The sequence below is a fragment of the Oxyura jamaicensis genome, chromosome 5, assembly GCF_011077185.1.
Source record: "Oxyura jamaicensis isolate SHBP4307 breed ruddy duck chromosome 5, BPBGC_Ojam_1.0, whole genome shotgun sequence".
Lineage (NCBI taxonomy): Eukaryota > Metazoa > Chordata > Aves > Anseriformes > Anatidae > Oxyura > Oxyura jamaicensis.
Window position 1 is genome coordinate 14,771,139 of NC_048897.1, and position 16,997 is coordinate 14,788,135.

General features: G+C 33.5%; 2 protein-coding genes across 10 annotated transcripts in view; one reads left to right on the forward strand and one right to left on the reverse strand.

The window, feature by feature from the left end:
• The window catches only part of CDIN1 (CDAN1 interacting nuclease 1), a 104,025-nt gene that overhangs the window by 37,780 nt on the left and 49,248 nt on the right, over positions 1-16,997 (forward strand). The window contains exon 10 of one of the 8 annotated variants that reach the window (XM_035329131.1): positions 10,092-10,206. The exons of 6 other annotated variants lie outside the window; for them this stretch is intronic. In XM_035329131.1, coding sequence (XP_035185022.1) covers positions 10,092-10,134 — 43 coding nt within the window. In that variant the 3' untranslated portion in view covers positions 10,135-10,206. Of the gene's footprint in view, positions 1-7,160; positions 7,568-10,091; positions 10,207-16,997 lie in introns of those variants that run through there. One more of the 8 variants, XM_035329133.1, reaches the window with a different exon arrangement.
• LOC118168609 overlaps positions 7,585-16,997 on the reverse strand; it is a 102,767-nt gene continuing 93,354 nt past the window's right edge. For both annotated transcript variants that reach the window (XR_004751673.1, XR_004751671.1), the window contains 2 exons: positions 11,344-11,475; positions 7,585-7,717 (listed from right to left, as the gene is read on the reverse strand). The gene's annotated coding sequence lies outside the window, so the exon portion shown is untranslated. The remainder of the gene's footprint in view (positions 7,718-11,343; positions 11,476-16,997) is intronic.

Genomic DNA, 16,997 nt, shown 5'->3' on the forward strand with positions numbered 1-16,997 from the left:
GCTGTGTTTCAGTTTGTTTAGTAATTGACTGAAGGAAGATTCGGTAACATTTTGTAATACTTGCAAGGTGCCAAACTTGTTCTAAAATCAAGTGTGGTTTGTATGTAAAGAACTTTATTGCGTATTGTCAGTGTATCTAAATTGTTTCACTTTTTTTTCATAAAACATTTTTGGTACATTATCTACATGTTACACAATAATACATTCTTTCCAAGCTAAAAAAGTATTTACAGGAAGGTAAGAAGAGAAGTGAGTTATGCTGGACAGAATGTTTGAACATTGATTTTGTTGGTATAAAGATCCTTTAAAGACTGTTAAAATAGTTCTGCTTTATTCTTATAAAGGTTCGTATTGTATATAATGAAGAAGACTTAACACTGGGGAAGACTGTTGTTGTTGTTTAAATCCTAAGCAAGATACTCATCTTAATTCTAAATTTGTATGTGGTGGAACCCTAAGCAAGGCAGTAAGTGAGGTAAACGCAAGTTTTAATAAAGGATTTGTGATAGCATAGATTAAGCAGTCTTAGTGTTTACAAGGTCGTTTCCATGAAATCTGAGGGATAGTGGAGAAAATGGCACAAACATGTTTGAACATGCAACTAACAACATATGCCAACATCAGTTGCCAGTCTGTGGTGACCATCAGTATTTCAGTTAAATAAAATAAATGCCAATGTGAAAATTGCTAGCCTTAGCCTGGGAAATGCCTTTAAAAGCAGTTTCCATAGGAGATAGGAAAACTATATTTTGAGAATAACACTATCAGAATGCATGATTATGCTCTGCCAAAGCAGTTGTTGATATGAGGAGGGCCAGTGCTTATGTGATAATCCCAGAGAGCAGTCAATTGGAGAACTTGAACTGAGATTATGGGAACCTCAGGAAGACTGTCCATTGTTGGACAAAGGAAAATTATAGACAAGAATTTGTGAGATATATAACCAGAGTACAAGACTTAGAAACAATTTTGAGTATATAACAATATCTAGGCAATTAGTGGGAGTGGCAGGAAAGATGCAGATGCAAATAGTGCTGAACTTGCACGTCAGCGTAAATGAGCAGCTTAGGCTGTGAGGACCCATTAAATATACTGGCTAGAATATTTTCAGTGGGTATGTGTTTGAGGAGATCCATGATAGTGTAAGAGCTCTACATTAATTTTACATAGATAACATGAGTATAAAAGTACAAAGTTGAGGTGGGGTGAAAGGTAAATAGACAAGTGGGATGAAGGCATTGATCCACTTCAGATTTGCAGTAAAATTACTGTTGCAAAGTCGAACTTGTAGTATTTGTCTTTTTGTGCTAAATAAATGGTTATGTTTTGGCTTGAGCTATAACGTGTAAAAAACTTGAAAATACTGGGTATCCTTTGAACCTGACATTTCTGAAAGAAACTTCTCTTATGCTCGTATTGGGAAACCAAGACATAGCTAACTTCATTTTAATTTAGATTTTATCATGTGATAATTAATATTGCAACTTCAAAAATAGAATAACACTGAGCTGTTAATAAAGTGTCTTTAATGTTGCAAAAGCTAGACTGAATTAAAATAGAGATCATTAGAAATGTTTTGGAAGTAGTTTTCAGATTTTGCCTAATCCTTTTTTATAGCTACTTTATAGAAAGCAACTACAAAAATCGGTGATTCTTATGTATATAAAGACATTACATTCATATGAAAGAAACCAGAAGTCTCCTTACTGAGATGTGTTATTAAACCCAGAATTTAATGGTAGGTTAACTATGGAAATAAGGCATAATTCTGTTTTTTGGGGGGTGTTTTGGTGGCGGCAGTGGTTTTGGTTTTGTTTTGTTGGGTTGGTTTTTTATTTGTTTGTTCATTTCAGTTTTCTGTTTTGTTTTGTAATAAATCCTGTTTTAATTTTGGTACTGCTTGGTTAAACTAACGCTATTGCATCTTCTGAAATGAGTTCTGAATTACTACAGTTTCTTCTAATATAATGACAGTTGGATTAATGAAAGCTTGATGACAGATTAGGTTGCATGTAGGTTAGACAGTTAACTTTCATTCCTCTCTGAAACTATTTATATGAAAAGGCACAGGTGTAGCTGGACAAACTGTGAATCAGTTTTGAATGGTTTAATGCATCAGCCTATCCAAGGATCTTTCAAGTGAGAAGCAGCTTCCTAGTCAATTCATATGTACCTGTATCTTTCCTTTCCACCTGAAGGAGAAATCTTTCGGAGAAGATGCATCAGTTCATAACAGATCATGACACTCAGCCCATCCTTCAGGGTTTTGTAAACCTGATCTGTTGGTTGAAGTTAAAGTTCAGTTGAAATTGGAGAGAAAAGCTGTAACATCACCAGCTAGATGTGGATAGAAATACATACCTATATTTTGAAAGGAGTGAATGTGAAAGGATTTAGATCTTTTCCATGGAGCTTTTTTTGTTTCTGTGAAAAACAAGAGTGAGACTGGAATAGTTTCTGTGTGTTTTTCCACATCTGTAACAGATGTAAATTTAATTCTGCACACAATCTGACTGAAAGCTTTGAACGTAGCTATGGTTTGTTTACTGTAATGCGTATGTTTCATTAAGTCCTGTAGCCTGTGCTAACTAAATCTGTGAGTGTCTTAAATTGGCCTGTACTGACAGGAAAGAAATGGCACTTTCTCATTTAACAGAACAGCTCCCTAGATTCAGTCAGCCATGTCTGTTCACCTCAGTGCAAAAGAACACCTTTTTATTGCTCTGAGTTCTGCAGGGACAGCTTAGCAAGGCTTTTTATGGCTCATACATCAATGGTATTGTTAAGCAATTTTCGGTTGCAGTGCTACACTGCAACCTCACCTTCAAATTAAGCTTCACATTAAAAATGCGCAAAGTGTTCTTTGTCAGTGGGTTTGCATGGTTATAATTTAGGACACTGTTTAGATATTGAGAATTTTCACTGAAAACAGAAAAAAAGCAAGTTCAGTCTTGCATTTTCCCAGGCTGGTTTTGGAGAGTGATGTTTAGGAAGAAGCTATCTTACATACCAAACAAACTTAATATAAAATGATTCATGTACTTACCAAAACCCTTCCTTCTACCTGTTCGTTCCTCCAAAAGAATGGCATCCACTGAGCAGGCTGCAGCTTTCACTGTCACTATGTAAACAAGGCAACTGCATGTGCATACATAACATGCAGTTCAAATAGTAATTAGTGGACACTGCCAGTGACTTGCTGTAAGCAGGTATAAACTCAAATACAGCAATTTGCATTTTGTACCTTCTGCAAGCCTGGTTAAGGAATATGTACCTTCTGGAATGTAATTCCTAGAGTACAAGGAGAAAGCTTAATGCCATTGTTAGCTAAAGAAACTTTACTATACATGTGAGAGAGACGGTAGGAAAATGTCATATTTAATACTGATATTAAGCTAAAGGTAATTTCACACAGTGAAAGAGAATCATTTCATTCTTTTTGACTAAGAATAGTAAGTCATGCCTGTAGTAAATTCCTTTCTCCCCTTTGCTTGTAGTCTACATGTCATTATTTTTGTTGGTTTGTTTGTTTTGAAAGAATAAATGCAAGTTTCTCATAATTAATTTTAAAATAGTAGCCACGCTTTTCTGAAACCTAAATTCGTGGTTAAATCTGTTGTTAATTAATTAAGTATGTCTGCTCTTGAGACTTTGGTATATAACCAATAGTGTTAGTAATGAAGTTGTCATAGACTCCTGTAGAACGAAAGAAGGTCTTTCAGATCAATGTGAAAAGAAATATATATATATATAGTATTCATCTCAGTTACAAACACATCTGCTCTATTAGTTTCTTTTTGAGAAGTGTATTCTGTTCATATTCGTTTGTAGTTGACTCTAAGAATGAATCATATGTGAGCAAAGACTGAATCAAAACATCATAATGATGCACGTTTTTTATGTTCTACTGTTTAAAATGGTTTGATATACGTTACTATGAAGACTGCTTAAATAATGATTGTCTGGTTGTAGGCAGTAGGGGAAGAGGGAATCAGGGTGTGGGCTTATGGATGCCTGTTCTATAACAGTATCAATATGAACAATATGAAAATTGTTTTAAACAGTTGTACTGGTGAGTTGAAAGCCAGTGGTGTAACAACTTGACTTGGAGGAAACCTTGGGAGTTGCATTTGTCAAGTAGCTAGGAAAACTGTTCATGCATACCCAGTATCCAAAGCTTCATTGGCAGGCCAAACATAAAGAACTGAAAGGTCATTCTTCTTCTTGCAGTATGATGGTTTGTTGACATATTTTGACACACTGGTACAATGCTGAAAGGTTTTGACCTTACTGCAACACTGAGGGACTTAGGGTTTGTTTAGCTATCTAATGCTCTTAGAGTTTCACACACGCTGGATTTTGCTCTGCTGCTTCTTCTTTCCTTCCTGACCCCATTTGAATTAGTAAATTAATCTTAAATAAAACATTGATGTAGACAGAAGAGGGGGTTTTATGATGATTTTTGCAACTTAGGACTAGGTATAGTTGTTTCTATAAATATAATTCTTTTAGAATCTGCCATGCCAACTTGCTCACCTTAAAAGCACTGAGTAAGATAGGTTTGTTTTTAGACAAGAATCAAAAGCAGTGAAATGATGCTTTCTACTAGTTTACTGTATTCAGTAGTTTAATTTGTGAAGATGATAAAATTCTGTGTCCTCCTCTCAGATATATATGTACACACACACAGAGGCACTTTACAAATATTCCAGATACACGTAGCTTATTTCCAGTGAATCATTGCTTTATTTATTTAACAACATGAACAGTATCAAAATCAACATGCAGTTTATGCCTTTTTTATTATTTTAGCACAGAAGTAAGATCTTCACATTTTACTGGTCATCACTTCATTCAATAAGGTGACTGAATAACAGACCGTGAAGATGTTTTCCATCAAGACCACACCACATGCCAAGCACTGCTATAACATTAATTGTTGTGCTGGTTATTTTAGACTATTTTGTATCAAAACTCCTTTTGTCAAAACAAACAGACCATACTGTATACAGATTAGTGTTTACAGTTGAATGATTGATATTAGTTAAGTACACATTTTCATGCTTTATTCTCTTTAAATATTCTAATATGGACATCAAAATGGGATTTTCGTTATAATTTACTTCAACCACTGAAGCCTTTTTAACTCCAAGATTGTTACATGCTTAACTTAAAAAGTAGTAAATGAGGCACTATAAAGCTTTATTTAAATTATTTTTCACTTTATATTTTTCTGTACTGTCTTAAATATTATCATGTCACAGGAGACTTGTGTAGTGCAGATAGAGCATTTTCAGCTTCCATCTACATTACTGCAAGGCTTCAGCTCCAATTTTCGTGGTATTTCTCATTCAGATTAGACAAGCATCTAAGTTTATGTACGATAAAAGCTGACAGCATAGATCCTGCTCTGCTTGCCAAAGGCCTGGTTGCAGACACTCCACTATGTCAAAGAATGTCAACCCCCCACAGACATTACCTTTCAGAATTCCTTGTAATTTTTAATTGACATTTACATCTGACATTTTCAATGTATTTCTTAGTGTTGAGTCTTTATCTATCTAGTAATAGTTAAAAACCAAACCAAAGCAAAAAGAATCCCTTCCTGTAAACTATGATATCATATATTTCTTTTTTATTTAACAAGGTCAAGTTGCTAGACTGAAACTCAAGAATGACCAACTCCCCCTCGCTTCATGTAACTCTATATTTCCTAGTCTAATCCATTTCAAATGACAATTGAGGAGGGAAGTAGGAATATAAAGTGAAATGTAACTCTTAATGAATGAAACACAAGTTTATTATTATTACTATACATCATGCACAGAAAGGATACAGAGATTTTCAGTAATTTTTTAAGAATTTCTATAGAGATTTCCCTTTGAGTCTGGTGCTTGAGTATTGAAAGTGGTATCTTCGCACCTGTATTCATGTTACATGTACATGCAAACAGCATAATACTACAAACAAAATGAAGCTGGCAAGTATGTAATTTAGCTGCATGTTGCAAAGTCTGTTGTGCGTCCATCCCTTCAAAAATCTCAAGTTTTCATGTGGTTTAAAATAATAGAAAACAAATTAGTGCGATTACAATTATCTATCTATGAGAAGTTAGAATGAAGGGCTACAGTTGATCATAAATGTCACAAAGCAAAGAAATAGAAGGAGCGTTTTGTCACAAATAATGCTGCTTTTCTTCTAATTAGTTAATTTACATTTTACAAATTAAGGGCAAGTTTCAGACAGAAGATAATCTAGTAGCATATCATAGCTTTACTGACCTGTATTTGTATATGCCAAATTTAAGTTAATTAGAAATGTAGATGCTGTTTGTTTTATCTGTCAAAAAGCTCATCTTAAAAAAAAAATCTAGACACACTTTTTCCCCCAACATTTATCATCTAAATAATAGTCTTGCCAAGATGGCAGCCTCATAATAAACTCTTTTCAGTGGAGTGATGGGTAATGAAGCTTGCTTGTGAAGGCAGCGAAAAATGTTGTCTAGCCAAATGTGTGAATATGATGGCTAGAGAATCAGTGGACTTTCTCAGTCATCAATCTTTTTAGTAGCCTCTTACACATCTGAATATTTTGATAGATGATCTAATAATTGAGTTATCTATCTTTCTAACTATCAGAGTTGCATAAAAATTATTCTCACATGCTATTGAATATTAAATATATTGGGCATCCAGTAAATTTTTCAAAAAAAGGTCCAAGAGGTGGAGGAATTTAGTTATGTCTTAAGCACACTTTAAAATACTGAATGATAAACTACTATATCCAGAGTATAAAGTTATTTGTACTAATATAAGAAAAAAGTAAATATTGTCAATAGCTGATTACAAATAGGACTCACAGTAAATAAAGCACATAAAAACAAGACTGTTGAGGTTAGTGCACAATCTGAGAGAAATTTGAGGTATAAAAGGAGTAGATTCAATAGTCCCTGGCTGGTTAATGGGTAACATTCACATTTACACACAGCTTCATAAATTCCTTGTGTCTAGGAAATCTTGGCATACAGTTTCACTGTGGAGTCCCAAATTACCTTTCAGCCTCTGTGAGAGTAGTCTCAATATATACCGAGAAGTATGTATTGAAATTGCCCACATTTTGTTTATTCTGTGAGATTGTACAGTCCAGATCTGTGTTTCCAGGACACAAGAATCTGCTTTCCCAGGACAGTAATCTTGTGTTAAAGGAGACACTTAGGGTATATGGGTAAGTTGCATTAAGCACACCATCAGGTGTGTCTTACTAGGGCTTCTGAGTAGCAGAGCAAAATGCTTGTTGGTGTTGGTCTGTTTTTTTAAACACTGCAGTTCAAAGAGGCTTTTGTATAATTCTTGATTTCAAATACATTTCTGCTTAAAAGTTTGGGTAAAAATCATTTTAACAATAAGAAAATCATTTTTAACAAAAAGAAAATCATTTTTGGATGAAGAATATTTTCATTTCAAATATTCCTTTTCCCTCTCAGTGTCACCAGTTTGATTTACGTTCCTTCTTGTAAATTCTCGAAAATTGTATGTGGGGGAACTCATCTTCTTTTTTAAAAAAACAGTCTAGATTGTATGTTCGTTTTGGTTAAGTACTTTATTTGTAGGTTTCTTAATTACAGTGAGGTAAAAACAAGTATGTTTATGAATAGTTCTCCAGTCAGCAAAGTGAGTTTTCTTTCTTTGTTCAGAACATGAGTGACCAGGATATTTCTCTGTGGATACCAAAAAGTTATTCACTCATTGTAGAATTGTAATTGAAAAGGCATGAGAGAGAACTGCTTAAAACCAAAAAGGAAAGATTGATCTCAAGGAGCTGGATGACCATTGTTTGACGAATACTTTGTGAAAGTATCATTGGACATTGCCAGTGCCTAAGGATCTACAAGTTGAATAAAGACTTGCCTGTCTTACTGACAGCAGCTGTGACTCTTATGCTTAGTAAGAAAAGTTTTTGATGCTCAAGAGTTCTTGTTAAATGTGCATTAGTTTGATACATTTTGGGTAAACCTAAAATGAGGCACTGAAATAAGATGACTTGAGTATCAAAAATGTAAGACCTGACAATAAAAATGTGGTTCTGAAGCTCCACGCTTATCTTGCAATACTGCAGTACCTCATGAACACTCCACATTTTTGTTTTCAGGAATGCTTATATTAATTTTATTGAACTTTAAATGGCATAAGCATCATTTCACATAAGCATAATTGCACATAATTTTAACCTAGAAATAAGACATTAGGAAACAAATTACAAGAAAAGGTAAAATTATTCAGTCTTGTTATTTTGGGAGTTTTAATATAAAAAAAGCTAAAATTGCATCTGAATAAATAAATTAATAAGCAATTAACTGGACTTGATTAACGAGAATGTTTGATTTTCTTTATTACATGTGACGACTTCTGACATTAAGTAAATTGGCAGTTATTCTAGTCAGTATTCATAGCATGGCTACATGAGAACATACCAAGCTCCGACGTATACACAATGTGTTATACAAACTTGTGTATATATTTGTGTGTGTAATTTTAGAATGTTTGCATTTTAATTTGGGAAAGAGATCTTTCTTTTCCTCCCCTAATCAAAATAGCAAAAGTCTGTGTTCCTTCTGGTTTGTCATTTGATTAGCATGCTCTCATCCATCACTAGTCTTTGATATGAACATCAAGAAATCATGTCTTTTTGTTTTAAATGATAAATATGCCTTTGTCATGATTACTTACAGACATTCAAGATTTACATCTGAATTGTCAAAGTGTAACTGCACAGCTTCTCTGATGTGTGACATTATTAGTAAAATAAAGAACTTTTTAATTTGTCATGGATAGGCCTGAGATATTGACGCTACAAGGCTGTGTTAGCTGTGATGCTGGAAAAAAAAATCTTCCTTCCTCCAGTGTTTTTGTAAGATTTGTTGTTTATCATCGAGAGACAATCAGCTGCACAAGAGCCTCTGCGGACATTCTTATTCGCGGGGTCCAAGCCTGTCTCTTCAGGTTTCATTATTTAGGTCTGATGTCTAGTTAGCTCGTATCAAAACTAATACCATCTGAAGTACCAGGCTTCCAGTGGTCACACAACCAACATGAAAATTTCTTCAATCTGACTAATATTATTAAAGACAGTATCTCTTTAAACTTGAGCTTTGTTTCAGTGTCTGTATCAATTACATCTTGTAAGTGCATTTCCTTGAATGTTTCATTGCTTGTTTCTATAGACGAAGTACATCTGAATTAAACAATGTCCTGCACATTTTTAATAAAAATAGTGAGAATGCAGGCATTTTGTCTAACCTATTAACATTCTTGCTGTGTACTGATGCTACTAAGACAAAATGCTACTGTATTGCTGGCTTCTCATTGTTAATACAGTACAGTAAGTTAAAAGGTTTTTGAAGGTAGACACCTAGTTGGATATTTATCAACTATTTTGTCACTTATTTGTAGGAAAAATGTGTGTGTCATGTTGATATGTAATTTAATTGTAGTTCCTACAGAAAGCAAGTGTTCCTTGAAATCTTTGGGCTCACTTAAGCATGATAAAATATTATTTCCCGCATTACTTTTTTGCTTTTGCATTTATTTTGTTCTGAGCTTATTGTGGTCCAATTCATTTTGTGGTATAGTACTGAAATTGAATCTTTGAAATTACAATTTCAAGATATTGTAATTTATAACCTTTGAAATTTACAAGATAGTTCAGACAAGAATTCAGTGAGGAATCCCACAAAATTATTTAAGGGCCCATGGTCATTATCAGCTTATAAATGTAATACTTTGTAATACAGTATAGATGATATACCGTAATATTTAGTTGTTTTTTTATTATTTTATTAATCTTTACCTCAGAGATGATCACAACATTTTTGATTTAATCAAGAGTATCAGTCTGAACCCAAATTCATTTGAATAATAAAATAATGTAAAATTGATCATTTTACTCTACTAATTTCTGACTGTTTCTCTCTCTCTGTATTTGGAATGTACTGTTTAGTTGATTTTATAATGGTGAACAGTATATATATATATATCAGGCTTTCTGTAGAAGAGTAATTTTGAAAGAATTTTCTCATTTATTTGTTTCAAAAGGAGAAATACTTCATATCCTTTGCAACACAGCTCAATACATTGAGTGGGATTTTGTGACGTACAAAGGATGCATGTGAGTTTTGGAGACACTGAAGCTGTAACCCAACTTGAAGAAGACAATGATGGCAGTGAGCTTCTGTACAGAGTTAATCAGCTGCAGAATTTGTAAACTGTGTATGTGTCAAAGTTGAAAATGTTAGCACTCTGATAGAAGCTTGAAAAGGTTAGACCTGATAAAAGCCATCAGCAGTTAAAGAAAGTGATTTATGGGAATGTAATGACACAAAATGCCTCATTTATCACTCATATATAGATAGGTTAAGGTTTCTGTGTCATACTTTAAAAACTTGACCACTTAGAATTGTCAAAATAGGTACTTAATTGCCCATCATACATTTCAGTTTGAATTTCCTTTGCTTGAATTTTGGTGATTTTACTGTTGTGTTTCTCATATGGTTCTTTTTAAAGTCATTCATATTTCATATTTATTTCATATTTGTTTCAAATGGTATGCTCAGTGCTCTGTTAGAACTTTTATTAGGTAAAGCTGTTGATTTGAGTACTATCCAAATCTTATGTTGATTTACAATTTCATTCAGCCTAACTGTAAGGAAAATGACTGAAGGTTTCATTTTCTTTTGTTTTATACCACTAATTCTCATCAAGAGTTTACAGCTTTCTAATTCAATCCGTACATTTCCGCTCCAAATTGAAATATGAGATTTAAAAGTGAGATCCATCAATTGGTTTCCAGTTCCAGTCACTTAAGTTACTGTTTAACTCCATATAAATTAAATCTAATCCAAAACTACCAATACTGTTAAATGATCCTAAAACAAAATAAAAATGGTAGGAAAAAAGCACAGTAGTGTGTTATACTTTTCCTGATTTCATTTGAGGATAACAGCAAGCAAGTCTCATAGGCTTGAGACTGATTTTTTTTTTATTTTTAACTGTTCACAGTTTCATCATAATGCTGAACAAAATAAATACAAATATGGGTAAACCCTCACTGAGGAATTATTTTTAAGAACATATTTATAAAAATAAAGCAACTATTTTAAAGACATTGCATAAATATTAAAATACAGGTTCAACTGCAGAAAGAAAAATTGTGATAATAAAGTTTGGAAGGATTTCTTTCTCTTCAGCTACATACCTTTTTTAAAACTATTTAATCCTCTTATTTCTTGATTTTATACAGAAAAGTCTGAACAGAATAATTTAAATTTTTAATATCAAAAAACCTTACCTTTTTGCTAGCTTTCACAATTTATGGCCCCGGCTGTATTGCATTCTGTTTGTTCAGCGATGACCTTCCAGGTTCGATTTAAAAAGAAGTCAGAAGCATTTGTCATGTGTGCTCGATCTTGTCCAGAGGTACCTATTGTAATTATAAAGGACTAATAAGGTTGTTTATAATATAACAGTCTGACATCTCTAGAAAATCTTCTGGAGAACAACTTTTTTTTTTTTTTTTTTTCACGTCTATCTTAAGGACAAAAATATATGTAGTCTTCTTGCTTTGTGCTTCATTCTGTCATTTTAACATTTAGTTGAGAAAGCATAAAGAACTTCTACCTCACAAAACTTGACTTAGTTTTAAAATATGAGCTGTAAGATTTGCTTGTTAGTAACACCTTTTGGAAAAACTCAGTAAAGATATAGCTATAATACAGATGCATCCTATATTTAATTGGTGCATATAGAAATGATGATGATTTACTTGGAAACACAAAATTGCTTTCACAATGTTAAAAAAAAAACTACTTATTAATATGTCTGTCACAAAAACGTGTGATGCATGAACACAGAGAACTATTTCTTAGGGAAAAAAAATCCAAATTATGAAAATCTTGTTTATTCTAGTTAAAGTGTTTCTGTACTGGTATAAGTAGGTGTTATTGTAGTGGTATTTTACACTATGTATCAAGATTTTTACAATCAACTTGTGATTTTTCCCTTCATACGTCTTTGTCTTGTTTCCTTTCTGCCCTCTCCACATCCATTTCAGCAGCATCCAGCAGCACAACTTTTTTATAGGCTTATATATAAAGGCAAACAAAAACATACTAAAACCAATGGAATCTGAATGTTTGACAGAAATTTTTACCTCTCTTATAGAGTATGTAACAACACTGTAGTATTGTCAGGCTGCCATACATCATCTAAATACCCTTAGACAGCAAAAGCAAAATCTTGACAATTCAGTAATCTCATCATGTGATTTCAAGAAGGCTTTTTTCATATCTACAATTGAGACAAATTTATGTTGTATGTATTTATGGTTGTTAAACTCAAAATTGTCTCATTTCATTAATTTTTAACATTGTGCTCTCTTAATGACTATGAAGAAATGTATTAAAATGCCTTAATTATAGGGCTAGAAGAAGAGAAAGCACAAGTCTTTTTAGCATATGATCTTTCAATTGTTCACTAAAGGATAAAGAGGGCATTCAAGCGTGGTTTAGATAACTGTCAGCAATAATAAAATGCAAGGTAGTTTGTAGAGCCTTTAAAGATCTTTTGGGGAAATAGTTTTAATTAAAAAACAATAAAATGGACTTTCATCTGAAAGAAATCCTAAATGTTATAAAATTTCAGAATCTTACGGTATTAAGAATAAACATATGTTTCCAAGGATGAGGAAAAATAGCAGTGATAACGTTCTGCAGTCCACGCAGTAGTGATAGCATTATCTTTTGTATATAAATATATGTCTTTTAGCTTTTAACACACTACCATATTAAAGCATACTTCACATTTTCTTAGCTGAGTGTATTTCCCTGTTTTGTTGGTTGTTTTTTTGTTTGTTTGCTTTTTTTTTTTTTTAGTTTGCTATGCTTTTAAAAATGTTTGTTGATTTTGATGGGTTGTTGGTTTGTGGGTTTTATGTGTTGTTTTTTTTTGTTGTTTTGTTTTTAAATGAATAGTTAGAAATGAATGTTGAATCATTAGCTTCTAAATGTAAAATTGTATTATCACAATTGCCCACAGGACAATAAATGACATAGTGCTAGCAGTCCGTTTGACTATTTGTAAGAATCAGTAGGTTCCTACTAGTCAAAATTGTCTGTTATATACCATGAAAATATGTTTCAAAGCACATTTCCAGTTTCTGTTTCTTTCTTCCCATTGCATTTGCTGTTAGTGTTGTTGGTTGTGCGGTATGTTGAAAAGTTTATTTAAGCACTTATTCTGCACTATTGAATTATACCACTTCTGGCAAACTAGGGGCAACTTAGCTTGCGTATAAGCAGTGGTTTATAAACAGCATTGACTGCTGTCTTTAGAGTAGGTTTGCTCCCTTGCTTAGCCTGAGGAGGTTTTTTTATTTTTTATTTTTTTCTCTCACCCTGGTGCACACATATCAAGAGCATTGACCTATTGGTCTGTCCTTGCCAAGTACCAAATGAATCTACACAGAAGTTGTCTTTGTGTAATAGAGTATTCTTTACAGATGAAACAACTTAACGAAAGTGCTTTTTCAGCAAATGCTAAAATTCTGTCAGTTTGTAGTTGTAATTGCTGGCCCAAGAGCATTATGAAATATGTTCATAATGAAAACGTTGCATCAATATTTAGGGTCTTGTTTTATCTTCTAGAAAATAAAGTTTGGATCATTAATTCATGTAATTGTTGACTTTGCCTCTGACTGATAGATCACAGAAATGGAAAATCATTCCTGTTCTTAGAGTTGAGGATTTGTCTTTTAAGAAAAGTAAAGGTTTCTTTTCTGCTTCTACACGTGAACTTGCAGAAGAAATGTTACCTTTAAAAATCCTGTCCTAGAGTAGATACCGTGAGCTGGAGCACAAATTTTGCTAGGCTTCCTGAAACTTGAGGGCTCCAAACTACCTAAACTACAAGAGCATTACAGAGCACATGCACAATTATGTTTGGCAATCTTTCTGTATATGGTGTGCAGTTTTTGAGGAAGAAGTGCTTCACATCATTCTGTCACCAAACTCCCTTCTGTTGTCAACTGGTTGTGTCTGTTTCTTCCCACTCATCTCTCATGGTATGGTAGGGCCGTGGTAGGGGTGATAACATTTCTGTAGCAGGTACTGTACAATCTAATATTCTTCAGTCTGCAGCTCATGGCTCCTGCAGAATCATTACAGTTTTGATCACTTCTGTTGGACTTGTAGAAGCACAAGTCAAACTTTGAGTCTGGTTGCATTTCCTTTTTTTACTAGTAAATAGTTCACTGCTTGCTAGTCTTTTGTGTGGTTGGATTTTTATGACTGTTTGCTATTAGAGTTGTGATGTGTTGTACCAGAGATGACTGATTTTCAGTAAACCTTGGTAAACACACAAAGCTGTCTTTGAGTAAAAATTACTACAGTACAGTATGTTAATTTTGGTGCAATAATTTTTACTTCTTCATATGTAATGAAGTTGGTTTTTTAATGTTTTCTCTTGTTAAAAATCACATTTCCTGGCTCTAAATAACTCTCCATACTGATCATCTTTTATAAATTCCTTTATTAGAAGGATTATTATCAGTAGTTGCCAGGTACCACTACTTCAAATTACAGCATTCAAGAGAGAAGTATGCAAATATATTATCCGAGGACTGAGGGCTTAATTTGTCTTCTTGTAGGGCAGACCTTAGGACCTTTTGTATTTGTTAGTACATCAAATTGATAAGGTGTTTTCTTAAAACTCGGGATAAAAGGCACTACAGATATGTATGTATGTATATGCTCTGTTATGAAAAAATATTCTTGTAGCAAGTGTGTAAAGCTAAGCGTAGATCTTCTCATAACTTTCATTTTCTTATCACCATTTATAATGTGTCAAGGAAATGAAAAAGAATCCAGGAGTACTGTCTGTGCTTTGGCATAAAATGTTACGTAAATAACATAAAGTTCCAGATGTTCTTTGTCTTGTATTAAGAAGATAAAGGATAGGATTCTAGGAAAAATACAAATCATGTCAAACTACTCCTCAAATCATTCTGCTCTGCAAAATGTCTGGGGGAACAAGTTCAGAGAAAACAGCCTTATTCACTGTTAAGGAAAAGACTTCCCCAGTTGTAAAAGTACACTGTACTGTCTGTCCTACGCTTTTCTGGTGCTTCCCTGTAAAATAATCTTGTGGAGCTCTGATTATTTTAATATTAATATTTTAATATTAATATTAAAATTAATACCTTTGACTGTAGAATTTTTTTAATTATTGTTTAATTTCCACAAGACAGGGATGTGATAGCAGTAAGCTTCCCTAGCCTGCTCCACATCTGCCCCTCTCCCTGTCTTCAACAGACCACCATATTAGGTGTGTAATTGGCAGGGTGGGAGAATCCCCTTCATGTGCACATCTCTGGGAAACATCTGGAGCGTAACATAGATCTTATCTCAGGATTTATATATGTACACTCAGATACACATATGTCTGAATTACAAAAATGTAACTAAAATATAAACACATAAACATAACACTATATAGTCATCATAGTCCTTTTGGGCATATCAGTAACACGATAGTTTAAAATTGTGCTTTGTTTTTGATGGAAATATTTCTTCTATCTTTTCTATAATACTTTCCCTGATTTTGCTGTGATACACACTAGTGAGTGGGTCTGAACTGAAAATAGTAGAAAACAAACTTTAACAGTGGAATATGTTAAGATTTTTTGGTTAATTGCAGATAGGCTGAAAAAGCTGTTAACATCATGGGATATTGTTATACCTATGGAGAAACACACTGCACTGCATGAGTCTTTTCCATGACATGAAGGAATTTATGTGTAGAACATTCCTTTCAGTAGCTCACACTGTATGTTTTAGAGTATTAATTACCTAGTCAGATTTTATTAGAGCCCATTGAGTTTTGCATAATTAAAATTGTAACAACAGCTAAATGGTACATGATGTGAAATGCAGGATCTTTGCATTTGCCAAATGTTCTTCTTGGTTTTCAAAGAGGGAGTGGAGAAGTAGGAGAAACTTAAAAGCCAAGTCTGTCTCTTAGGAAAAAAAAAAAAAAAAAAATAGGATGTGTATTTACTTTTGTATAAAGTATTACAGTTAAGCATAACTTTTTTTTTTTTTTCCCCAGTTATGTTGTTCTTGCATAGCAACAATAATACTTTTTGTAGAGTTTCTGGAGTAGTTATTCATTTTAAAATGCAAAGCTGAAGAATTAGAATGATAACTGTAGACTTGTTTCTGTATACCTGCAAGTTTAAGGTTTCAGAGGAAGTCTAAGAAAAGTCATTTATTGTCTGAATGGTATCAAATGCAGATAACTGAATAATCTTATTCATTTTATATTGAAATATTCTTGTGGCTGTCATGGAACAAATACATTGTAAATATGTTGTTATCTTTTACATAGGATCAGTCTATTTTGTAGAGGTTTTGTTTTTGAAGTCAGTGGAAAAAATGTGCACTGTTCTCAGAGCAAGTAAGAGTAAAACCACCATCATTACAAATAAGACCTTTGTAATAATTTTTAAAAACTTGCATAGAGTCCAATGAAGGGCCCCCATGTTGATGAGTGGACTGGAGCATCAGACATAGGAGGAGTCTGGGAGAGTTCAGACTGTTTAGCTGAGAAGAGCAGTGGGATCTTATCTATGTATATAAATAGCTGATGGGAGGGAGTAAAAAATACGGAACCAGACTCTTGTCAGTGCTGTCCAGTGACAGGTCAAATGGCAGTGTGTAAAAAATATAGGAAATCCTATTTCAACATATTGTGAGAGCTGTCACTGGAGTGGGTTGTCCAGAGAGACAGTGAAGCCTCCATCCCTGGAGATACTCATAACCTGACTGGACAAAGCCCTGAGCAAGCTGCTGTAGTTCACCATAGTTTGAACAGGACTAGAGGATCTCCAGAGGTCCCTTTCAACCTCAGCTATCCAGTAATTGTATGATTTTACTTGTCAATATTTTT